A 27,013-nucleotide genomic window follows, 5' to 3' on the forward strand; every position below is an offset into this window, starting at 1 on the left:
ATATTTGTAAATTAAAAATTAATAAAAACCTGTGAACCTCTTTTAGTTTAAGTATTAAGCCATTTAAAAAAATATTAACACACAGTGACAGTTTCAACTCCTAGTTGATGGTGGGTTTTGAACTTCTTTAAGAATCTGAAGATTCTGGAAAATATATGTATATAAATGACACATATGACTCACAATGCCCTGCTGTCTATCTATTTAGTTCTCTAGAGTTCTGTGAACACCAGGTAATGAACACTCAGGTACAAATATAAGACTTCAAAAATAAATGAAATACCACAATTCTAATTTTGGTTATATCATTATCAATACTTAGTACACCATAGATGATTTTAAGTGAATAGAAAAGAGAATTAAACAACTAAACAAAATTTTCTAGATTCTGAGATCTCATTTTTATGTCTTAGTACTTTCTCTTTACAGTTTCTCCTCACTACTTACATAGCTGATACTGATCTAAGCTATCCCCCCCCCAAACTACCTGCTTTTTTTAAAAAAGACAACTCTAAAAATTAATGATTGATGGAAGTTTAAAGTAGCTGTGAACTGGAAACCAGACCCTATATAATCAGACTCATTATCAATTAAAAATATCTGTTGGGGTGCCTGTTAGCTCAGTTGGTTAAGCATCTGACTCTTGATTTCAGCTCAGGTCACGATCTCAGTGTCATGAGACTGAGCCCTACGTGGGGCTCCACACTGAGCATGGAGCCTGCTTAAGATTCTCTCTCCCATTTCCTCTGACCCTTCCCCTTTCCCCCTCCCTGCTTGCATGCATGCTCTCTCTCGCTAAAAAAAAAAAAGAGAGAGAGAAACAAACTCCACTTTAGTTAGCTATTTTTTAAATAGCGTTATAATTTAAGTGACAATGAGAATAAGCACTTTAAAAAAAATTCGAATCCATTGCTTTTAAAAGTAAGCATCACCCATTTTCTTTGAACTTGAAAAATATACAATAAAGGTGTATTGGAAATATGTTACAGTGTATACTATATCTTTTTTTTACATCTCATTCAATCCTCAAGACTCCATGAGATAAATCTTATTTTCCTATTATCTATAAAACAGGTAGCTTTTCTTTCTTTCATTTTTTTTTTTTTTTAGAAAAGCAAAATAATTCAAAGAGGTAAAGCCATTTGTCCGAGAACATATAGAATAGTGATGTTAGGATTTAAATTCAAGCCAGAGAATGTCTCCTGTTGATTTCCTCCCTTTACATAAAGCATTCCTAAATATTCCAAATCCTATTAGCCAATGTTTGATGAGTAACTATTATGTGTCAGATACTTTTCTAGGCACTCTCCAATTTGATAAGAAAGAAAGAAAAGGAAAAATAAATAGAAATCTGAAGCCCATGCTTCCTCACTTCAAAACTAGACCAAGCATACATCCAATTGCTATGTATAGTCATTTAGCAGCATAAATGAAAAGTTACTGAAATTAATATATGAAGATATTTGTGTTTTTAAGTTTTTTTATGCAAAGGGGCTTTATAAATCCCAACATTCCATTAACTAAGCAAACCTCATAGTCATATCGATAGGTCCACATGTGCAGGCACACAATAACTTTCTTGTCAATCCATCTGGGCTTCAGTCACTGTCACGTAAACAAACATCTGGAATTAAAATCCATACTATGAGGATAAACAAATTGATGATTAAGCTGTGTATGTGTATGTGCTTGTGTGTATGTGTGTATTGGTTTGTGCTTCTTTTTGTTGGACCTGACATTTTCACTATTAACAATGAAATACAGGAGAGAAACATCCACCTAAATCTCAATTCCGATTTTCAAGGGTTTAGTGTTGCAAGTATCCCCTTCATCTTACAAAATATCACGCATGCTGTAAGATATGGCATGAAGGATGCACGAATCAAACCTCATCCTAACTCACAGATGTGACTTGTAATAAATAAGGGCACACATTGCTTCCATATATCCTCCTCGATTTAAAATTAGTCTCCTCTCATTTGGAATATACACTTCACATTGTGTTCCAATTTTCTATCAATAACCAAATACTTGATTGCTTATCCCTAGAAAACAGAAGTAGCTTCTCCAAGGACCCAGGAAGGAAAATAACAGCTGAGCAAAACCCAATAATTTCAAGTGAAAACTGCTATTAGTAGCAGTGATCCATGATATAAAAAGTTGAAGAAGATAAAACAGAATGAAAGAGAAAGGTGATAGACTTAAAGATTTCACAGAGCCCAATAAACATTATATTCATAGATGCTTTCTGAGAAACTTTGCACTATAGAGAATATATTTTATACCTTAAAATAGCAATTTAAATTAAGCAATTTTTTTTGAGTTATGATCTCAATTTTCCAAAGGGGCTGAGTCTATCAAAGAAAGGTATTTTCAAATGCCTTTTTTTTTTTCAAATTATTCCTCAAATCTAATAACCATGGTAGTTTCTGGAAAGAATTCAGAAATGTTCTCCAACCTTAATCTGTTTTCATAAAACACATATCAGTTAAAGAAGTAAGGTAATTCTGGAAATTATGTAGTAATTTCTTTGGAAATTATAAGTGAAGCACAGATGGTAATACACTGCTTTTACAAGATATATTTTTATATGCAGATGATATTACCATGAACCCTGTACTGCACCATTTTTCTCTAACAAGATATGAAACAGTTCCATAACAGGCACACAGAGGAAAAAAAAACAGAAAAATGAAAATAAAACCTTAGATATAATATCTTGCTTAATGAATTAAAACGATTCATAATAGAAATACATTCATAATGGACCATTATATATATAATTACTAAGTGCTAACTGACATTAGTTTGGATAAAATACCAAGAATATGCTTATCATCCAATATTATTTCCTAGCTCAAATTTCCTCAGTCTCTATCATTCTACAATCATTTATTTAGCTTGTACTAACTGCCAAGTACTCTGCTGGAATAAAAAGCAGAAGAATATGACTCTACCTTCAAGAATTCTAAGACATCTGAAATGAAGTGAACAGTGATTTTAAGTAGTGGCTTCAACCACATTTACTACTAATGAGATAGTTGGTAACATTTTTCTTTAAAAATAAAGTAAGTTTGAAAGAAGCTATTGTCTTTGACAAAGAACAGTAAAATTATTATTTTAAAATTAAAAATAAATTTCCAGTATGTTTACTGTAAAGAAATAGTAATATGGTATTCAATAGTATTCTGGAATTTCAATAGTATTTTTTTTTATTCTAGTATAATTTACATACAGTGCTATAATAGTTTCAGCTTTACGACATAATGATTCAACAGTTCTATACGTTTCTCAGTGTTCATCACAATAAGTGTATTCTTAATCCCCTTTATTTTTTTAATTAAAAAAATTTTTTAAAGATTTTATTTTTAAGTAATCTCTACACCTACATGGGGCTCAAACTTGCAACCCCAAGATCAAGAGTCACATGTTCCACCAAATGAGCCAGCCAGGCACCCCTCCCTTTATCTATTTTAATCATCTCCCTATGCATCTCTTCTCTGGCAATCACCAGTTTGTTCTCTGTATTTAAGAGTCTGTTTGTTTATTTCTTTTTTTCCTTTGTTAATTTGTTTTATTTCTTAAATTCCACATATGAGTGAAACCATATGGTATTTATCTCTCTCTGACTTATCTCACTTACTATTAGGTCCATCTTCTCGGTCCATCTATGTCATCATAAATGGAAAGATCTCATTCTTTTTTATGGTTGAGTAAAGTCCATAGTGTGTCTTTATCCATTCATCTATCAATGGACACTTGGGTTGCTTCCATAGCTTGGCTACAGTAAATAATGCTGCAGTAAACATAGGGGTGCATGTATCTTTTCAAATTAGCAGTTTCATTTTCTCTGGGTAAATACCCAGTAGTAGAATTACTGGGTCATATGGTAATTCTATTTTTTATTTTTTGAGGAACCTCCATACTCTTTTCCACAGTGGTTGCACCAATCTACCATTTCCATCAACATTCCACAATGGTTCATATGGTATTTACTGGAATTTCAATAGTTTTAATATTTCATAGTTATATTTTTATCAGATTGGCTAAGATATAATTTTGTCCAAAGGGTTGCCTCCCACAAAGCTAAATACACATGTCTGATACTCTATATGCATACTCAGGTCCGAAAAGGTGAGCCCCCGAGAGTACTCAGGAAGGCAAGTTTGCTAAAGGCAATATGGTGGGCATGGGTACTAGTGTCACCAGTGGCTGCTATTAATGGAAGAAAGATTGCAGATTGCTCTAATGAAGAAGTGCCAATGTCTGGCAAATAAACCCTGTAGACACGCTTCTCCCAAACTCAGACAACCTCTTTGTAATAACCAAGAAAGTCTCTTGAGACTTGAGAACAGCGCCTTGTGGGTACTGGAGAGAATAAAGCTGCATATGTCATTTCAGCTAACCATAGAGATGACCTCTCTGAATATGGCCTACCCCAAAGATCAGGATGGTTTAAGGACTTGCCCATTAGAGAAAAAAAAAAATGATGGCATATCTTCCTTAAAGACCCAGTGTTGCTCTGCCACCGAGGTCCCTGGTAGAGTCAAAACAGAGAGTCTACCCCAGCTTATTACTACATGTGCTGTGCAAGGTTGCCTGAGTGTGCTCTGGAGTTAGACTGTCTGGAATTGATTCCCAGCTTTCACATTTATTATTAGTTAGGCAAATTTTTCAACTTCTAAGTGACCTCGGTTTTCTTGTTTGTCAAGTGAGTATAGTAATAATATTTTAAACCTCCCACAGAGTTAAAAATGAAATAAGGTAATATACATAACATTTAGCACCACGTCTGGCACATCTGCAAAGTGCTCGATAAATATTGGCTACTTTTCAAGCCAAAGGAGCTATGTCTATGAAGATGACAACTGGAGTAAAGATATTCAAGGCAAACAAACATTACAATTCTACCATATGCAAGTGAATTCAGTAAGTTCAGCTGCACACAAAGCAAAGATCTAGGTCTCTTAAAAAGGGTAGAGAAAAAAAGGAAATGATGGGTAAATAAAGTAGAAAAGGTAGCTAACTTATACCTTTGCCTATTCGAAGTGATTAGAAGGTAAAGAGAGAAGGGGAACAAGCCAGTAAGAGGTCATCATTAGTAGAACTGAAGAAAAAAATGTGATAGGAACAGTTTGAGTACATTCAGTTAAAACTCATAACAGCCTTAAAACGTTTTTATCTCCTCTTCTCCAAACCCCCCATGTAAGGAATAGTATAAGAAATCAGATCCATGTAAGCATCAAAGTGCAGACTGGGAGGTAAAAAATGTACTGCTTGTAATTGCCAAATTGACGTGTGGAACAAGAGATGAACCAGAGAATTACAGGCCAATAAACCTGAATTCAATTTAGAGGAAGAAATGGAAAACACGTGGAATTGCTCAGATAACAATCCTTGAGGAAATTCTAGAACCATGCTTCCCGAAGCCAGATCAATGGTTCGGCAGCATTAAGATCGCGGAGGGGGAGGGGAGGCATTTTTCACAATGTAGTCTCTGAAGTTCTACCTCAAACTTCCTGAAATAGACTTCTGGAGAAGGAGCCAAGGAAGCATCACTTTAGACAAGCTCCTCCCGATGACTCATCTGCACGTTGAAGTCTGCACCCACAGCCCCATAGCACAAAAAGAAGCGACAGCAAGAGAGGATGAACAAAAAAATACAAATGGCTTCTTTTTGATTCAGTGGCACTTATTTTATGATTGCCTACATAAATAATGAGTATTATCCATATTGTTTAATAAGTGATATCTGACTTCAAATATGTGTCACAATGGTAAGGGTACACAGTTTGAAAAATCAAACTGAATTTCAGTATGTGACTGCATTTAACTTTAAAGGGACCTGCCGACTTTTTAAGCATGGACAACCTACAGGTAAAATTGCCTTAGCTCATTTCTAACATTAGATTTGTAGCTTGCAACTTGCTTAGTACAAATGCAAAATTTTTCTTTTTAAGCTTAACATTTTAAAATTCACTGGGGGAAATGAGGTCATGACAACTCCATGGGAGAAAGGTACAACGGACAGACGGATAAAGCTGAGTTTCAGTGAAAAACTCAGTCCTGCTTACCTACACTCTGTAGCTACACATGCATCTGCTCCCAATTTGAGGGGAATATATTGCAAACACATTAGTTCATATTTTTCATGGCTAACCTCTTCTGCTCAGTAAATGAACATATAAAGTCCTGCTTCATGCTTTTGTTTATCCACTTGTATCAATAGGATGTTTAAACAAAAAGTCAAAAAATTAAAGTCCTCCAAACTCCAAATTCTTCAGTCTCTTGATCCTTTGTCTGGATCCCACCTGGAAGAACTATAACCCAAAAAGGAAAGGATCCTGGAGCTGAAGTCCTATTTCCCGTCACACACTTCTTCCACACCCTCCAAGAATACTTCACCAAAAGCACCACCATAGACGTGCCTACAACACAAACATAAAAGTGAATAATTCTGCCTCCTAATTTTGAAGCTATCCAGATATTACCAAAGCTCTTGCCACCTAAGAACTGAATTGTCACTATTTCATCAGATGAGTCAGGGTGAGGTGATTTATGGTGATATTATTAGACTAGTTGTATTGTAACCTGCAATGATAAGTCCTAGGAAAAAATAATTTAGTCAATTATATTTCAGAAAACAGATATGAGACCTCTTAGTCACAAAGTCATTCCTCTCCAACCTCGTATAATTGAGTCTATAAAGATAGAGTCTATAAATGATAGTTTATATTACAAACATCAGAACTTGGAATCACACTGCCTTATTTTCTGTCTGAGTTTCTGGCTGCATCCCTTGTCTCTCCACAGCAAAGGCCTTAACATCTATGTTTTGTGTGTCCTAGATGTTAGACAGAAATTAGAATGCATATTTATATACTTAGGCTTATATTTCCTTCCTGTTTAGGCAAATAAAAGTGTCTGCCATGTTGGAAAATGCCAAAAACATTCACATTAAAAAGGCGAAAGCAATGCAGACCATATGCAAGTAACCTCTCTAGAAAAGAGTGGCCAATATCCTTATAGTTTCAACTGCCACACTTTTATTCAGAATATAAAAAAAAAATACATTCTATCAGGAAAAACTGTGTTGGGAATTCTATTTTTCTATCTCATAAATTATCCTCTAAGATTGAGGAAAAGCTGGATATGAAGGGCTTATTCTTTCAAGAATCTGAAACTGGAGTAACTCTACTACCAGCTAATGAAATGCCATCTGTCACCAGCACAAAAGTGACTTCAAAACAATGGATTGAAGGGAAAAGCAAGATGAAGAATTGTAAAGTTTACTACTTTCTACACATGTGGTTAAAGGTGGGTAGAGTCAGGAAGTTGAAAGACTAATGTGAGAGGTGGAATTATTTATTTTTGCTTCATATTAATGCATTAAAATGTAATATATCATTTACCCTACCTTGCTATAAAAACAATATCATCCTTTATTTTAAACTTAGCTCAGTAAAAGACCAGGCTTACCTCTCACAGGGCTCCATCCAATAATTCTACAACAAAAGACAAATACTCTTCCTAGCAACACTAATTCTTCCAGGGATGATGTGCAATGGGGGAAAAGTCCTTTCTCCGCCTTCTCTTGTTTCCTCAATATCCCTCCTTCTCATCTCTGCCTCTCTCCACTTTATAACTTCAATAAGCCCCACAAGTAAGACTTAAAAAAAAAAAAAAAAAAAAAAAAAAACCTCTGGGAGCGTAAGTGTATGATCCTCTTCTTTACATTTTCCTGGAAGCAGGAAAACAGTTATCTCCCTTTAATATCACTGTCTTATTTGCTACAAAGTTTAAAAATAAGATGAAAATCCCAAGATGTATATAAAAAGCTAATTTCCCAAATAGCTCAGAAAGTTCTTTCAATATATGCATGCATACATATGCTGTATTCTATATCTTTCCTTTAGGAACACACATATATATGCATGGATATAAGATTATGTGTATATAGTTAGAAATGTGTTTAATTGTAACATTACAGATAAATTTAAATGACGATGAAACAAAGATGCTCTTAAATTTAATAGTGCCTAGAACTGTGATAACTGAATCATAGCACAAACGTCTTTGCTACTGAGGAAGAAAGCATATCTCTAATGAAGTGATTTGAGACAAAATGAACTTGCCAAAGTGTGAATTTAGCAGGTATTTGGTAATGTCTTAGTATTTTCTCTCTATCCTTTTGCCCTATTAAAACTGTTTTTCAGGAAATACATAAATAATAAATTCATATGTCAATATTCAAATGGCTAAAACCTTTTACTGTTTCACAAGGTCTTTTTACCAACAGTAGGCAAGAATCCAAATAATAATAAAATAATATTTATCAATCACATATCACAATGGTAATTTCTGTAATTTGATCATTGATACCATAGCTGAAAGCCCATTTTTTACACCAGCACACTTTCTGATAAACCCTGGCGAGAACATGGGAATCCCAAGCCCTGTTTGCCACTCTGGTTTCTACCACAAACTTCCCGTGAAGCCTAAGGTGACGTTAGGTACACAACCAGGTCCTCAGATTCCTCACCTAAAAAAGCACTGGTGTATGGGCACCTGCATGGCTACATTGGTTGAGTGTCTGACTCTTGGTTTTGGCTCAGGTCGTGATCTCAGGGTCATGAGATCAAGCCCCCATCCGGCTCCACGCTCGGCAGAGTCGGTTTGAGATTCTGTCTCCCTTTCCCACTTCCCCTCCCACTTGTGCTCTCTTTCTCTCTAAAATAAATAAATAAACAAGTAAATAAATATTTTTTAAAATTATAAATAAAAATAAAAAATAAAAAACCACTGATCTAAATTACAATTAAGGTCCCAAGGTGGAAAAAGAATTAGGGGAGCAAAGAACAACAGTCTCAGCACTTTGCTGTCACATGTCAAATAAAATTAGTTGAAGAAGTTTCTGGAACAAAAAAAGTTACTTATTTCTCTTCTCTTGAGCACAGAGACTGAGGATAAGCTCAAAAATTATTGCTTGAACCCAACAGTAAGCCTCTTGGCTTTGTGTTTTTCTCAGTCACACTATTTCAAAACTCTGCCACATTTATTCTAATTTCTGGGCTCCGTTATACAGAGTCACTCATGCATGGTGACTATTATTACTACTTTTCCACTGAAACTTTACTCATGATAATTGCCTCTAAATAGGTAACGACCCTATAGCAGAAAACACATCTTGATCCTAGCTTGTTCAGAGAAATTGAGGGATAATGACAAAGAAAAAAAAAGGGGAAGAGAAAAATAGCCAGGAAGGTAATTGTGTATATGTGAGGGGGGAGGCAGTTGGAAATGCCAAAAGAAGGGGGAAATAGATAAAAGGGAAAAAAGCAGAAAAGAAAAAAAAAAAAGAATAAATCAATTCAACTGCTTTAGACATCTATTGTTGAAATTCTGTCCAAGATGCCTTCTCTTTTCTGAGGAAACTACTACTCCCCCACTCCAACAATCAGATTATACAGGAGCTGCCATTCATGGTCTCACAAAGTACTTCCAGCTACAGGAATAGGCAAGTGATCCAAACTAGGTTAATGAGAAACTTTCTTTAGGGCTTTTCATAGCAGAGCTGGAAGTGTAAGCATATGGGCAGAGGGAAGATATTTTCTCTAAGAAAAGTGATAAAGAAAAATGGTTGCCAGGTGATAGGAAACCGTATAACATGGAAACAGACAATCTGAAACAAGAGAAGGAAGCCAACCAACCATGAGAAGCAGGAGTGAGGGTAAGACAGAAAGCTCTGCAAAGGTCTCAGCTTTAAGATCTCTTCAACTGCTTGTTTGGTCAGCCCTTCCCCATAATCTGTGACCTACACTAGTATTTTCCAATAAACCTCCTATATTGGACAAGGTGGTTCAAACTGGCTTTCTGTTGCATGAAAACAGGAGTCTTGAATAAAAGTCTTGAATAAAATGTCCAAATGTTATCACAAAGTTAATCCATTCATTGTTTCATTCAGAAGACAATTTTTGTCTACCCACCACAGCGATATTCCATGGAAATACCATGACTACTAAGTCAGAGATCCAAAATCTAAGGAAACTTTCAAGGAAATACAAAGAAACAGTAAAAGAAAAACCACATTAAAATTGAGGGGGAAAAACAGAGAATATTGATGATATACCAAGTTTCATATCTTGCCATGTTGGTCATGCTGTGTCTCACCATCAATCTTTAATTTAAAGGCAATATACAAGATTTGAGAGTTAATTATCCTGGATAAAGTAACTAGGATTTTAAATATTTTTAAGGTTAATTGACAATTGAAAACAAATGGGTAGTCACCTCCCTGAAAGTCAGAATAAAGACAATGTGCCTAGTCTCACAATAATTACTTAATACTGCTCTAAAAGAACTAGTCGTACAATTATCCAAAAGAATGAAAGAAAACAGAAGGTCCAATTATCCTTAAGTCTAAATAATATGACTATGTGTCCAGACCCCTCAAGGGGATCTACAGAAGGATTATATAATACAATGATGCTTTAACAAGGTGAGCATTTGATAGTTAATATGTAAAAACCAACAGCTTTACTTTTTGGGTTTTTTCGGGGGGGGGAATATCAAGATTTGTTTTATTTTTTTAGAGAGGGAGAGAGAGTGAGTAGGGGGGCTGGGGCAGAAGGGGAGAGGGAATCTCAAGCAGGCTCCACAGTCAGTGCAGAGCCCAAGGCAGGGTTCAATCTCATGACCCTGACGTCATGACCTGAGCCAAAATCAAGAGTCTGATGCTTAAACAACTGAGTCACCCAGGCGCCCCTTATTTTATTTTTTAAATTATAGTTGACACATTACTTTAAGGTATACCCATAGTGATGTGACAATTACTGTATATACATTAGAAAATGCTCACCAGAATAAGTGTAGTTCTTTAAACAAAAATTACTTGGTAAATATAGAAGTTCTCATTCTAAATAGCACAGAAAAGGAAAAAAAGTAACTCCAAATCTACAGAAACCTGCAAAGCACTACCGAAAATAATAAGTTTGGTATTGTCCCAGGAAGATTTAAATATAGCAGTAGAAAAAGATTGTATCTAAAAATAGGTTAATTATTTCTGAAAATTAGGATAGGACAAAGGCAGCTTTTAAATCAGTGAGGATGTTATAGATTGAATTTCCAATCCCAATCTTTCCCTCCTCCTACATCCACACTCTTGTGCTGGCCTCATCACAGGCAACGTGTACATCCAAACTCCTTGACCTTGGGCCGTGCTATATAACCAACTTGCTTGGGCAAAAGAATGTGGTCAGAAGACACTGTGCGCTGGTTAAGAGGCTAAGACTTCAGAGGCATCATACGTGGCTACTTGCCCTCAAATGTTTTTGCCACCACTAAGGGAACATGTTCCAGTTTTCCTCTGGTTTTAAGACTACGTGCAATATCCACAGCAGAGTGGCCCTCCCCTAGCTATGTGAAACATAGGTGCTCTGGACCACCCACGAATCCATTAGGTCAAATCAAATTTGTCTAAGGCATTGTACTCTACAGTTATTAGTCCTCAAGAAAACCTAAGTGCTATGGAGAAAAGATGTATTAACCTATAGTGCTAAAGCGTCTGTTAACCAGTTTTGGGGAAAATGAGTTAGATTCCACTTTCCATACCTGAACCAAAGTATTTTACTTAAAGATTTAAACAGAAAAAGAAGAAGAAAGAGAAGGAGAAGGAGAAGGAGAAGGAGAAGGAGAAGGAGAAGGAGAAGGAGAAGGAGGAGGAGAAGAAGGAGGAGGAGGAGGAGGAGAAGAAGAGGGAGAGGGAGAGGAAGAGGAAGAAGAAGAAGAAGAAGAGGAAGAAGAAAGAAACGAGTGTTTTTAAAAACAGCTTTAAGATGCTGGATACTTCTTAAGGCATGATACAAAACTAAATATCATAATATAAATGACTAATTAATATGAAAAAGTGAATTAGCAAAACCAAATTGGTCAACAAATTCATATTATTACACGGGACAGAGAATGGGTCAACTTACTTAACACATATACAGCTGTTATAAATCAGTAAGAAAGAGAAGACAAAGAATGGCAGGAAAAGGAAACCTGTGTAATAAAAAATGTAAGTGACTTAAAGTATTTTTAAAATGCTGAATATTGATATTCATTTAAATTTGCATAAAATTATTTTTTCACCCACCAAATTAGGAAAAAAAATCTTAAGTAATGGCAGGTCTGTGTGGAATCGACCATGCTCAAGCACTGTTGAAAATTATTTTTTTTTAGAGAGGGGGAGAGAGAAAGAGAGAGAGAGCACACACGTGCACGCACACACCCATGAGAGAAAGTGGGGAGGGGCAGACACAGGGCAGTCCACGCCCAGACACGCGGCTCGATCTCACAACCCTGAGATCATGACCTGAGATCAACAGTCCCACACTTAACTGACTGAGCCACCCAGGCGCCCCAAGTACTGCTGAAAACGAGCAAACTGATGTATTTTGGGGGTAGCAACTTGGCATAATTCACCAAAATTACAGATAAATATACAGCTAATAATAAAGCAATTACACTTCTAGAAATATTATTTGTTAAATAAACTCACACATGCTTAAGTAAGCATATTGTATTATTATTTATAATAGAAACACCTTGAAAATAACCTATTTGTCCAGAAAGAATGCTGTCATTAAATAAGTTACCACATTAAGTTACGTTACAAGCATGAAATTGTTCTTTATGTATTGATATGAAAAATTCTCCAAAGTAAATACTTATGTTAAAAACATATAGAACATTTTAAATAATGTATTTCCATAAAAAGGAAGAAAGACAGGGAGAAATGAAGTGTGTGTACGTGTCTACAAAATCTCTGGAAGTTATTCAAGTAACAAGAAGAAAAGAAAACCAGATTGTCGTTTAAATGAATGGAACCTACAGCCCTTGGGCAGAGGGCTGTCTTCAACCAAAAAACTCAGTAAGTCTTGCCATCCCTAATATGATGCTATACTAGAAGACTCATTTTTCCTGGTAAACACAGAAGTGAATAATGGACTGTTTAATATTCAGAGGGCTACATTTCCTCACCTCCTAAGGAAGATGTAATCTAGATAGTATGTGTATCAATGAAAGACTGACGAAAGTCCTATTTTTTCCTGTTCCTACCCTGCCAATTACCAATGTGTAGGTGTTCAGCAAGAAAAAATCCATCAAATTTCAACATCTCTTGAGTCAGTTCTTCATGGGTCTTCAACATTGTACTTGTTAGAACAATAAACATGATCTAATTTTAATATAAGTCAGAAATTCAAATTATTATGTGGTTATGCACTCTTAGGGTTTTACATGCTAACACATGCAAAAGTTGATAGCAAATCAATATTTTTCTCATCTGTGTAGCTAGAAGAGCGATTGAAATGAGTCAAGATGTCCAGTAAAATACAAGTAAATTGTTTTTCCTCTTTCCTGGAAACTGTCTTGGGAAAGTTGCCATTTATTAATAGTAATAACTACAACTGAAGTCACTGAACTAGAACAAGGTTATTTTCCTTTATATTTATTTCCCTAGCTGTTCGCAGACACATTCTGAAAAAAAGTGACCAATTTTTCTAATGTCAAGCCAAAAGGTCCTTATATAAATGTTACATCAGTGAAGGAAGATATAAAGTACTTATTTATACCAGATATACTAATATAACATAATGGAGATGACTAGAAAAAAATCTGGAAGTCCTAGCTCCTTACCAGTTAAACACTGATCATTAAGATAAACATATCTTTGATTACTACAAGCTAAACAGTTTTAATAAAGTAACTGAAGCAAAGTAAGGTATAAGTACCACATTTTTACCCAATAAGGACTAAATGAGTTAAGGGAAATAACAACCATTGAAATGGGTCAGAAAATAACAGTTAAACTAGAAACTAACACCTATGAGAGGGGATGATGTCATCCATTCATCCTTCAGCACATATCTACTGAGCTCTGTACTTGTCTTAGGGCAGCGTTAGGCTCATGAATTACAGCAGTGACCATGGCAGATACACTGTCTCATCATAAAGTTATAATTTACTGTGAGAGTCAGACATGAATCTATTACACAAAAACCTTGTACAACAGGTTTTTGGCACATGCATTTAATTTACCAAATTTAGCCATATGCTCCAGGGAAACAGAAAAATTATTTAATTCAAATCCCCTTAAATTTCTTCTCCAGTAAATATAATTTTGGCCTACATGGTTCCAGAGACAGGAAGACCAAAACTCAAAGGCACAGAGAAACAAAAGACGTTGATACTTGGCTTCTGAGTGTCCACGTGCCAAGTCTTAGCAATTAACGAGCTATTAAATGGATTTTCAACAGTAATTTTAGGGTGAGCTTTTTGTCTTACACACATACATCAGTAGGCAACTTTGAGGTAAGAGAAAACACTCTGTGATTACAATTACAAAAGGTACTTTGAAGAGTAAGTAGCAGAGAAGGTTATTATAAAAGCATAACGGGCTCATTTTCTGGTGGGGGTGCAGATGCGGATTAGAGAAGGTCAAATAATGTTTGCTGGTTACTAAGGGATGTGTACAGGGGTGGTAAAGAAATGAAGGACTCAAGCATTTTGACGAAGACTCTAAGGGGCATGGATCTTGGTATATCCAGAAGGAAAAGAGAAAACAGAATACCTGCTTGAACACTGGTTCTCAAAGTTTGGTCCAGGAACCTCTGGGGGTCCTAAAAGTCTTACAGGAGTCCACTAGGGCAAAATTATTTTAATATGATGCTATTTGTCTTTTCACTTTCATTAACTTGCAACTGACAGTGCAGTTTACCACAGGCTACATGATGCATAGTATTGTAACTGTGAATACACAAATAAATATGAAAATCCAACTATCTTTTGTTAAACCAGATATTACAGATCTTTGAAAAAATCTAAAACAATATTCTTTTTACTCTTGTTACTTTGAAAAATTTATTTTTCATAAAACTTCCTCTTTATCACTCATTTGAACAATTTGATTATGATGTGCCTTGGTTTAGTTTGCTTCATGTTCCTTGCACTTGGGATTCCCTGAGACTCTTCGATCCATGAGTTTATAGATTTTCTACAAAATTAGGTAAAGCATTAGTCATTATATCTCCAAATGCTCTTTCTGCCCCCTCCCTGTTCAGGGACTCAAACTGCACATATATTAGGCCACCTGAGGTTGTGCTATATATCCCATGATCCATTCACTTTATAAATGTTCTTCTCTCCCCCTGTTTCACTCTGGGTAGCTTATATTGCTGACTTCAAGTTGACTTTTTTTTTTTCTTCAGTAATGTCAAATCTGTTATGAATTTCCAGTGTATCTTTAATGTCACATATTGTGGTTTCATTCTCTACAAATTCAATTTGAGTCTTTTTCAATCTCTTCCATGTCTCAAGTTTTTGAACAAAGAATACAGTTATAACAACTGTTTTAATATTCTTATCTGCTAATTCCAACATCTGTGTCACTTCTGGATCAGTTTAGATAGACCCTGCTCCTCATTATGAGTTGTGTTTTTCCGCTTCTTTACATGCTCGGTTAATTTTTTATTTTTTTTATTGAATGCCAGACATTGTGAATCTTAAGCTGTTGGGTGCTGCATATTTCTGTATTCCTGTACATCTTATTGAGCTTTGTTGTGGGAAACAGTTAAGTCACTTAGAAACAGTTTGACCCTTTCAGGTCTTGCTTTTAAGACTTTTTAAGCAGAACTAAAGCAGTATTCAGTCCCAGACTTTGTTCACAATACTGGAGCAGGACGGTTCTGAGTACTCTACCCTCTGTCCTGTAAATAATGAGGCTTTCAAGTATGGCTGATGGGAATGGGCACTATGCCCAGCCCTGTGTGAGCATCAAGCATTGTCTCTTCTGATTCCTTTAGTTGCTTCTTTCCCTGGCCCCCAGTTGCTACTTCGCAGAAATGAGCAGATCAGTTCTAAACTAAATATTCAAGGGAACTCTCTACAGACCCCCAGTGCTTTTTGCTCCGTGAAACTCTCGCTTTTCTAGAATTCTGACCTGTGAATTCTAGCGACCTTGGTCTTCTCCTACCCCCAGCTCCACCCCTAACACAGGGAGCCTGCCTGGCTCAACCTGGTTCTGCATCCCCTGTCCTATTGTGTGGAAGCTCTGTCAAGGTGGTCAAATGAGACAATACAGGGTTCACTCTGTTTGTTTCCCATCCCTTAGGGATGACATCCCTTCATTATCTGATGTTCAATGACTCGAAAACCAATTTTTCCCCTATATTTTGGTAATTTCACAAAGTAGGGTAAATCAAGAGCCTGTTATTTATCTTGCCCCATTATCCTTTACCTCTTTAATCTTACAACAACCCATGAGTTGGGTACTATTATCTCTACTTTACACATGAAGAAATTGGGGCACATGGTCAATGACCTGGCTCACTCAAGTTCACTGAGATGGTAGTGATGCAGCTAAGATTTTTAAGGATCTCTTCACAAGTTCTTGCACATAGCCATTATGATATACTGCCTCTAGAGGAGGTGAGAGACAGTTGAATGAATATTTCACACTGAGAAATGTTACAAAATCAGATTCTCACCTTTGTAAATGGGCTTAGAAACAGTTCTCCTTGAAAAGCTAATGAACGAACTAAGTAAACACTGAAAGCTATACACAGCAACGATATTAAGGACAAAAGATGCTTTTTTTTCAGTCTTTTTCAGTCTTGCAACCACCAAGTTGAAGTTTCTATTCCCTTCACAACAAAGACAATAACCAGATTATCAGGTCTATTCTCAAACAGTGAGGAGGTGTTCACTAATTTCTGAAGCATGGATCCATGTCAAACTTAACCTATCTCTGAGAAAGGTCTCATTTATATTACAATTAAATACATTAGAAGTAATAAAATAAACTGGTTTCCTTATAGCTTCTACCCGAGCTATGCAACATATAAAAATAGCAAACTCCAAAACTCATAGAACATGCCAGGTAGTAACTGTATACATACACGTTCTTCCCCGCATGGCACAAGAACACAGACCTGACACGGGTTGTCCTTTACATTTTCTCCAATGTTCCGTTCTTTTCATCTTGGAATGTAATCACATATGACTAAAACTTTGGAAATCACATTTAAAGAAAAACTGCAACATGGCAAATAGCTGAGAAAGGAAATACTGTGATTAATTTGAAATTATGTCACATTTAATATTATATGTAATTAAACATAGGCTAGCAACTTTCTAATGAGTAAAAAATCATAAGGAGTATTCAAGTTTAAAACTATTGAGCACCACACACTCAATCTTGAATCAACAAATCATATCAACAACAGCCCATTCACTTTTTTACTCCAGTCAAGCCTATGCTAGGGTAGACCTAGCATTTTCATTATGCATATTAATTATCTCTTTTCGGTTTGAAATACGAAAGATGTGAACCATGGAACTGGTTCATACGGACTTATTGGGAAATTGGAAATTAATTCTTGCCTCTATTTACTTGGTTAAGAGCCTGGGCTCTGCAGCCAGCATGCCTGCTTTGATTCGGGGCTACTCCACTTTGGGAGAATTAGAGATATGTGGCCTTAGCAAGTTCCTCAACCTCTTGGTGTCTCAGCTTCCTCACTTGTGAAAGAGAAACAGCAGTGTTAACTCACAAGATTGTAATGAAATTTCAATGAGTTGATATATATGAAGCACTTAGAACATAATCAGGCACTCAGCAAATGTGCAACCAGTGTTAATTAACATTGTTTTTATTATTAAAAGAAGGTATTCAATAAAATCAATTCTATGCATCTCCATTTTATTGGTTATTTGGATCTCATCTAATTAGAATATAATGCCAGCACATAATTGTTTCTAAACTCTGGTCATCTCATTGGTGGGAATGAGGGTGCTGAGCTCAACCCTATTCTTATTTAAGGGGATTGCTTGGCATTTTCTCAATGCTAGGATTACAAAACCTGTGCTACAGACAAACAGTAAAGATCACAAATCAATTTTATGAATAGTCAAAATAAGGCAAAGACTGCTTAAGTAATTTGCTTGAGTCACCCATGGAACAGACAATTTCACTCAATCCACATGCAGGAGTAAATCAGTAAGTTATATGGATAGAGTTGTTACAATATTAAAACACCCAGACCTCTAGAACAGTTTTATCGGTAACTGGGAATGAGTTTTATAAACTTGTTCTCAATTTCATACAAATCATTGAGTATACATTTGATTCTGGAAGTCATCTGAATCCATTCTCTCTTCTTCACAATGAAAGAATGGAGGGGAGCAAACGTGGCTTTTTGTAAAATTTTACCTGATTTTCAAGCGTGGGGTCCTGTAAGTCGTAACTCAAATATGAAGTCCCTCAAGACCCCAAACTAGGAGAAACAAGTAGGACCACAAGGAGGAACTGCCTAGCAATTGTTTACAGTAAAGGGGGAATGAAGGCACAGCCGTTAGAAACCCAAAACAAGTTCAAATATCTAATCACTATAAACAATGAGAAACTATTAACACATGGTATGAATTCAACTGTAAAAGTTCCTATGGAAAAAATGCCTCCACTGACATCACTCAAGGTCTGACTCTGCATCAGCCTGTGCGGAGGCACAAGCCTGCATTCCACTGACATCACCTCAGGTGCATGCAATTTGGGGACATGAAATAAAGTTCATAAAAATATCCAGCTTCCCTTAAAAAGAGGCAATTTATTCCCCCTTAACTTAAGCGTGACTAAAACAAATACTGCAAAATTCCATTCCAGTGAGTGGTTTATTTGGGTTTATTTAGTCATTTGAAGACATCACTCTAAGGACTATTTCTCCGGAGAATATCTGTGGGGCCCTGGCTTACTCCATTTATCCATGTTTCATTTAACTGACTAGATTAAAAAACCTTTTAAAAATCTGAATGATGCTTGTGAGGAAATTATAATATCTTAATTAAATGCTGGTGTGCCCCATGATTAGTGACTGACTTTTTTTATCCTCCCTTCTTCCACCAGAGGTCATATTATAATCTGCTCAACTGAAAACATGTCTGAAGTTCCTATTTAAAGAAAAAAGTTTCACACTTCTGTGACTCATTTCGTACATATTTTAAAAAAGAATAGGTAAAACCCATATTTTAAAATCTGCTTTTGTTGAAAAACATTTATTCAACAAGGGCCTATGGCAAACATTAAAAATGAGATAACTTTAGTCCCACAAGCTTTTAAAATTGGATTTTTGCTACATATAACCTAAAAGGCACGATCAAATTAAATTTAGTCCACCTCTCATCTGTTAAGACTACAATTATTTCACTAGACATTTTGGTTAAAATGAGAATTTCAAAAGCACCTGCAGTCACTATAATGTATAGTTTCTGACCTCTCTACACCTAAAAGCAAGGGATATATAAAGCAGTCCTGCATTATAACATTCTTTGTCAAGCTGTCATGCCCAGAACTCCTGGCCTCCCTGAAAAGTGCTAATTTCCTTCTTAGTTCATCAAATATGTAATCACTGGTGCCAATTGGCTCTCAGTAAACCCATCTCACATCTTAAATCATAAACCATGTGTTCACTGATTTCCTTAAACTCTCTATGATTGGCTATGATTCATTTTAAGACATGTGATTGCACCTAGTGTCCTTGATTTTAAACCAAATTCTTCTACTCCATTGGAGTCTTTAAACAGCTCAATAGCTCCCTCTAGCCTCCTTTTATATACTACACCCGCAGATCACGTTTACTCAAAGGTCGGGGGCCACAGTGGGATTATTCTTATTCCCCTGGCTAAACTTCCGTTAAGAAGCTCATCAACATATTCCACTGATCCAAACCCAAGAATGCACAATGCCAAAGGACTGTGGTGAAACGCTAAGACAAAGAACATCCATTCAGAGTGCTAAGTGACAGGAAGCAACAATCAAATATGGTTTTATGAATAACCTCAAAATCTATAAATAACTTTCCCATGAAAAAGAAAAAGAAGGCAAATAAAAAAATGAGTATCACACATATTATTACTTAGTATTTTATCCTTTTAGCATGCAATATTTTTGCTGTTCACATAAGCTGCATATTTTATAAAACAAATGGAATCTGATTTTTCACATTCAAAATCAAATGTGTTATGAAGAATAAAAATAACCCTCAAAGAGCCATGTGCCAAAATTATTTTCCACAATGGGTAAGAGGGATAGACAGTATAAGCACTTCATTTCACTACAAAACACGTGTATATTTTTTATAGATAATAAATAGATTTGAATTTTGAGACCCTCTCCCACCACAAAAAAACAAATTTTGATCTTATTTCATCTTGCCTTTTTAAGATTGAAGTGCCAACTTATAGATGATATAGATTTTTCAAAGTCATGTTTTTAACATTAAATTTTTAAAATATGTTACCTTGGTCAAAAATTGATTTTAAAAATTACATATAATCTGCTGCCAATGTTTTTATTACTCAGCAGGAGGCCAGGATTATTTTCAAAATGGAACACCCTGTGTCACTACAGATGATAACAAATGTTAGCAATAAGCCGCCCATTCTGTATGTCTTCATGATATCCACTTCAGAAAACAAAAAATTTGAAACACTCTACCTTTGACATCCAGTTGCCCCCAAATTTATACGGTAAATATGTACAATTTTCCTCCATCTATCCAAATTAAAGCTTGGAAGCAAAATACAATAGGATTTCAAATTTGGATATGTCTTTAGTGATAGTTTCATTCAATTTTTTTGTTTTTGCAGATGCAGGCATTAAAGAAATGACTTGTCCAAGAACAAAGCTATATTATTAGTACAAGAACCAAAGTTAAAGCCTGCATCCCTTGACCTCTGGCATAGGGCTCCATTACATTATATTGCTAGCTACCTTTTATTCCCAGTGTTATAAGAACAAGATTGTTGCTGTTTAAAAAATGTCTTTGTCATTGTAGAAAACACTTGAATATCTCTTTCTGCCCATCCCCCTCCTTCCTCAATTAAAAAAAAAACAAAACTTTTATGTTCTGGATTTGGGGTAGAACAAAGACCTGGCCCAAGTTATATACTGAATCCCACTACTGTAGATAGGAAGCACATGGGCCTTGAGCCAATTAAAATAAATAAACCCATTGAATCATAAGACCTATTTATTTTCCATGGTATTATAAGATGAACAGATTTCTGCAAACTCAGTTTTGTAAAAGAAGGTGTGAGCTGAACTTGACATTCTATGATAGTAACAGATGACAAGACAAAATGTGCAAATCAGATTCCTAAACTAAACTGTCTAAGAAAAGCCCACGGGAAGAAAATGTACTGATGTTAGTGGTTGATATTCAGTAGATTACACTTTTTAAAAATGAAGAAGGTATTAAAATAAAATTTTCCTGGACCAGCTGGTTATGTCCTAACCTGATAGACTTTTATGTAATTAGATGCTATCATAATAATTTACCTTTGAATCAGCATCCTTTTTTTTTTACTGCTAATAATGATATTTTAAAAGTACTGACTATTTAACTATGTGAAGGCATGTTCTTATCTATCCATCTATCTAATATGATATACATGTATTCATTTAATCATCAAAACACTCTATGAGGCAGGTATTATTAGTATCCCCATTTTCAGATATGTACAGTGAGGCTCAGAGATAAATGAACTTGTCCATTATTAACTTAATAATTAACTTACAAGTAAAAGAGCTAGGATTAGAATGCAGCAGTCTGGTGCCAGATATGTGATCTTAATCACCATGCTACTCCACAACAAAAAACAATTTGATGGATGTAATTATATTCACAGATATTTAAAATAAATTGTGACAGAAAGTAACATGAAAAGTGACTTTCTCAATTTGAATATTCATTGAAGGGTCAAAATCTTTTTCTTCTGACATTGAACAAATTTAAGTAATTGACTCAAATATCCAATGGCTTTTTTTTTTTTTTTTTTTTTTTTGGTCCTTAAATAATTCCAAATGGTCACTTACCAAATATTCTGAACAGGTACATTTTGAGTATCTACGGTAGGTCAGGCAGTGAAATAAATTTACATAAAATAACTGATTAATCCAACTTCAAAGAAAAGAATTATACTACTGAACAAGTACCTTAAAATTTTATGTTAATAACCTGAAATAGCATGAATAAGAAAAAGTAAAAACTTTAGATCTATCACTTTTAACATGACTCCAGAGATTAAAAAAGCTGTTATTGAACCCAGCTCTATCCTTACTTGATGGGGAAGAAGACCCTGAAAGAGGAAACCCAACTCTATAGGAAAGAATAGACTTGGAAAGTTGTTCTCTGTGGACTTCTCAGGGATAGTAAGAGACAACCTACCTTGCTGGTCTACACTCACCTGCAAGGGTTTCACGAATAACCCTAGATGTGGGGAACTTGACCAGACAACTCTGAACAGAGAAAAGCAAAAGGTGGAACACAGGATAACCTGAGGTTTACTGAGTCTTCTGGTCTCCTGGTCATAGCTTGTGGTCCTTAAGAGCATTCTGAATGGCCAGCATACCTGAGATGTCTTGTAAAGCTTGGAATTTGCAATAGGTAAAAACCTTCATGAATCAGTCACACAGCCCCTGTTCCTGCCCAATAAAAACTGCTACAGTGAGAATTATGGGATGTAATCAAAACAGCCCCTTACCCAAGGGGGCTGACCAGATCAGTGTCAGCAACCTTGCATGTGCAAATGAAATAAGGCATGTTGATTATTCTGACCTTTCAAGTAGATTCAGATAAACCTGACAAAGGTGAATAAATACTTAATCAGTTAAAGAAACGTAATTCAAGGTAGGAAAGGGTTACACTCATGATTCATAGTATTTGTCACAAAATATCTTTTTAAAAAATCTAGAATCTCTCTTCTTTTGTGAATTAGAAACAAAATCAATCTTTGCTTTATCAAGAATTTTTGTCACAAAAAAAATCATCTTCTTACACTTTGATATGTGCATCATTCAGAATATCACATTTTTATTTTACCATCAAATTAGCTTAAAATAATTTTCCTCATTAGAAATGTATGTGATTCTTTAAAAAATAATAAAGAATATGTTGTTCATATATTTAACATTTAACAAACTATCAAAGTTGATGATGAAAGTTATTACTCTCATGAACTAAATATGTGTGTGTGTGTTTGTAAACATATATACATATATAAGTATATATATTTTTTAAGTAGGATCTATGCCCAGCGTAGAGCCCAATGTGGGTTTTGAACTCATGACCCTGACAGCAAGACTTTAGCTGAGATCAAGAGTTGGACAGTTAACTGACAGAGCCACCCAGGTGCCCCTCATGAACTATATTCTATCTCAAATTTCATAACAATAATGCTTGCAGTGTACAAAAAAAGCCCCACAAAAATTAAAATATAAAGAGCCCCAGGATCATGAATATCCCTATAAGAAGACCATTATTTTAGACACAATATGATTTTTTAGAGCATAGAAATTCAATCCTGATTCTCTGTTAACAATTTAGCTTCATCTGACCAATGAACACCTCTGATTCAGACTGCTATCCAATGATAGTAGTCTTTGACTTTTAGTTAATATTAGCAATGTACTTCCTTTGCATCATGGTAATGACTACACACTGAAAGGCCCACTCCCCAAAAATGGATCCCATAGTGTACAAAAATCTTTAAACAAATATACAGTGAAAACTTGGCATTAAAAAGTGTTCTTCCTAAAACATATAAGGAGAGGAATAAATTGAATCTCTTCCATAGTACTACTTCTGGTAGTGTCGACCCTTTCTGTTGAGATATTTCTTTTTGCTTCTTAAAAACAAAAACAAATAAACAAAATGTACCCTTTCTCTGTAGCAGGCTTTCATCAGCATATTAAAAAATATCTCCTGTTCTGATAATTGAAAATTCCAAATGCTTATATTCTTAAAAATAAGGCAGGAAAGAGTTAACACGAATATTTCTACTCAATCCCCACACCTCCAGGGGGAAAATATGTTTTTGAAACTTAAATTAATAAGGATGAAAAGTACAGGGGTCACAGCAATTGTGAAGTTCAGTGAGGAATAAAGCACTGTAATCTCAGCTGTCAGCATAAAAAGCATCTCTCAGAAGCTTCATTCCAACTACAATAACTTGGTGTGCTTGCTAGAAAAAAAATTTCTGATCATATGAACTTCATGCATGATTGATACCATTACTGTTTATTTTAAGACTGTCCTTGAGAATCAATCAAACAAAGCATTCCCAGTGTATGTTTTGCAACCAAGAATGAAGAACACAATATAAGTGCTTTTCTGGACAATATGTGATGGACTATTCTTCCTACTAGAGCTTCCTACCAAAAAGAAATATCTAATAAAGATGAATGAGGCAGAAATTCATGTCAGAAAATATTCTGTCATCCCATGTTCTTTATAGTATGCTGAATTAACAAGCAGCTACTCTTATGATTGAAAAAAAGAAAAATAGAGGTAATCATTACACATAAGGAAGTATATAAACCCAACTAAGGATATGCTCAAGTGCTTAAAAAAACTAACTGGAAATAATACAAACTATGAAGCATAATCTAATCTAAGTCACTATGAAATCTTTGTATCAAATGAGGTTTTTAAGGTCTCAGATGGTACCAGCCTCTTATCAGTCATAATTAAATATTTGCATTGTATAATAAATATGGATGACATAACATAAATACTCTAAAAAATAACTCTTTTTCCATGAACCATTTTTTTTCACATACATATCGAAGAAGGGATCATGTATATTTGAAATGAAATCTCTTTTTCAGTAAAATCAACTTTTCTTGCATAATAATATCTGATTGAACTGAGGGATTCAAACTATAAAGAAATACAATACAATTTATGTCTAGCCTCAAAAAGAAAACCTAATAATCATCCAAACACTGATGCTATCCCAACAATCTCTGAAAGCAAATCTAAGACTTCCCCAAAGCAAGTAACCACCAACCCAGACTCTCCCTTCTACTTCACAGCGAGCAAAATAAAACCACTTACTTTAACCTACCTTCCCCATGCCCCACCTTACCACCATCACCACTACCACCAAACTGAAGCAATAGGCCCGTCAGCTCACAACATAAATCACAGCTTGCCACTTTCATTCCTTCAGTCTATGAACTAATTACTCCTTCATTTCAACATTAAATCATCTAGATTTCTGTGTTAGATAGAAAAATCCATCTGTGGCATATAACTCTGAAAGTTCAAATGTGCAATCAAGAGAAGTCTGGACTTTCAGCCCCTTTGCCTCTCTCTTTTTATTCAGAAAACCAAAACTGTATATTTCAAAAGGTTAAACAGTTTTGGTTTTCGAAATGGGTTTTTTTTGTGTGTAATACAATCATACTTAACATCTGTAAACTTCTTTAATTTTTGATAATGGTTCTTACTTTTTCAAATACTTTGTTTCTCCACCAACCATCACTTATTACACGAAGTCCTAAGAACAGTTTATATAAACACAGTTATATTCAGAATATGGCCTCACACATGGCATTTATTATGCACACTTTGTATATAAATCTGTTACCTAAAACATGTTCAAATGCTGTGCAACAGGTCCTGCTATTGTGTAAACACACACTCCCAACAAAATGACAGTAAGCTTTAAAGAATCAACAATATTTTAAAAATCACATTATTCTTCCGAGACTTAATTGTAATTCTTTTGAGATGTCAGAAGACAGAAGATCTCATCAAAAGGAGAATATTTTACTAAAATCCTCTTACTGTCTTTGTATTCCACTGTGTATGTTATAAACTGGAGTTAGAGCCCAAGTGTATACACACTTTCATTGATTTACTGCACATAACTGGCTTTAGTGCTGAGTTGATGACAGGAAGAGTACTTTGGCAGAGGTCTGACAAGTCCTTATCCTCAAGTTCCCTTCTGCTTTATGTCTGTCTGTTCCCAAAGCTATCAAAGTAAAGCAAATGACAGACTAAAACCTCTCAGTTTTGCCATGAGAGTGTGAAATCAAATTAAAAACACACCTCAGAACTATTACTTGGGCCACGTTTATTTTCAATCGGCGGGGGAGGGGAAGAGAAGACACTTTAAAAGAGATGGATTTCATGCCCTCTGTAGTCAGATCTAGTTACAGTGTATTATGTCTAAATGAGAAAAAGACTCTGTCTAGTCAAGTGTTTTATCACAAAGTAATGTTATTAAACATCTCAAGTATTCCCACGCTCTCCTCTAGATTCTTTGATTTTACCTCCTTTGTTAGGCACAGAACATGGGAAGAAAGATTTCAGAACAATACCAAGGAAGCACATGATGCCAAGCAATGAATTCTGTATTTCCTGAACAGTTTATTCATCATAAACTGAAACTGCTTCTATTAAGCCACACGTTTGCTATATGTAGGACTTCGCCTCTTCCCTGGGTGACAAGCATGGACCGGCTACAAATGTATCTCCGAGCGCGCAGCATCGTGCTTTGTGCTGCTGGGGATAACGGATTCTCAGTCTCGCGCGCATCCATCACCTAAGACACAGGGAAACTCAACAAGGGTCTCGGCGGCTGCAAAGGAAACAATGTGTAGAGACCCAGGCTGCTCTGAGCTACCAGGATCCCAGGAGTGAACGAAATGTTTCAGGGAGCAGCCCAGGCAAGGGAGAAGGAAGAAAGCTCTCATACTCTTACCTCCACATTGAAATACTGCTCCGTTCCGCAGACGGTAGCACATAAAATCCAAAGCAAGGTTTGCAAGAAAAATACCCCCGAATGATGCACGAAATCCAACCGTCTTCCAGTGCTGAATGTGAGTAAGATCATAGTGAACTGTGCTTCAATGGATGGACGAGCTCCCCTTCGTTGTCTCCCTCTCTCCCTCTCCCTCCCTCCCTGCTTTCCTTTCAAAAAAAAGTCCTCCGGGTGGGTAAGGAGCCTGCAGGTTCACCCACAGCCGGGCAAGGGGAGGAGACTGAGGGCCCAGCACTCGGCAGCCCCCGAGAAACAGCGGCGGAGGCAGGGTCAGCAGCAGCCTGCATTCACCATCCTTGCTCCTTCTTCTTTAACTTCTCTGTGCTTCAGTTCCTGATCTGCAAAATGGAGAGTTGCAGCATCTTCC

The 27,013-nt window shown here is 35.7% G+C and overlaps 1 protein-coding gene across 1 annotated transcript in view; it reads right to left on the reverse strand.

Moving 5' to 3' along the window:
- The window catches only part of MMP16 (matrix metallopeptidase 16), a 281,580-nt gene extending 254,834 nt beyond the window's left edge, over window positions 1-26,746 (reverse strand). The window contains exon 1 of the mRNA XM_040625800.1: window positions 26,587-26,746. Within this exon, the coding sequence (XP_040481734.1) occupies window positions 26,587-26,718 (132 nt within the window). The 5' untranslated portion in view covers window positions 26,719-26,746. The remainder of the gene's footprint in view (window positions 1-26,586) is intronic.
- Between the last annotated feature and the right edge of the window lie 267 nt (window positions 26,747-27,013).

Source organism: Ursus maritimus, unplaced genomic scaffold, assembly GCF_017311325.1.
Source record: "Ursus maritimus isolate PB19 unplaced genomic scaffold, ASM1731132v1 scaffold_9, whole genome shotgun sequence".
Taxonomy (NCBI): domain Eukaryota; kingdom Metazoa; phylum Chordata; class Mammalia; order Carnivora; family Ursidae; genus Ursus; species Ursus maritimus.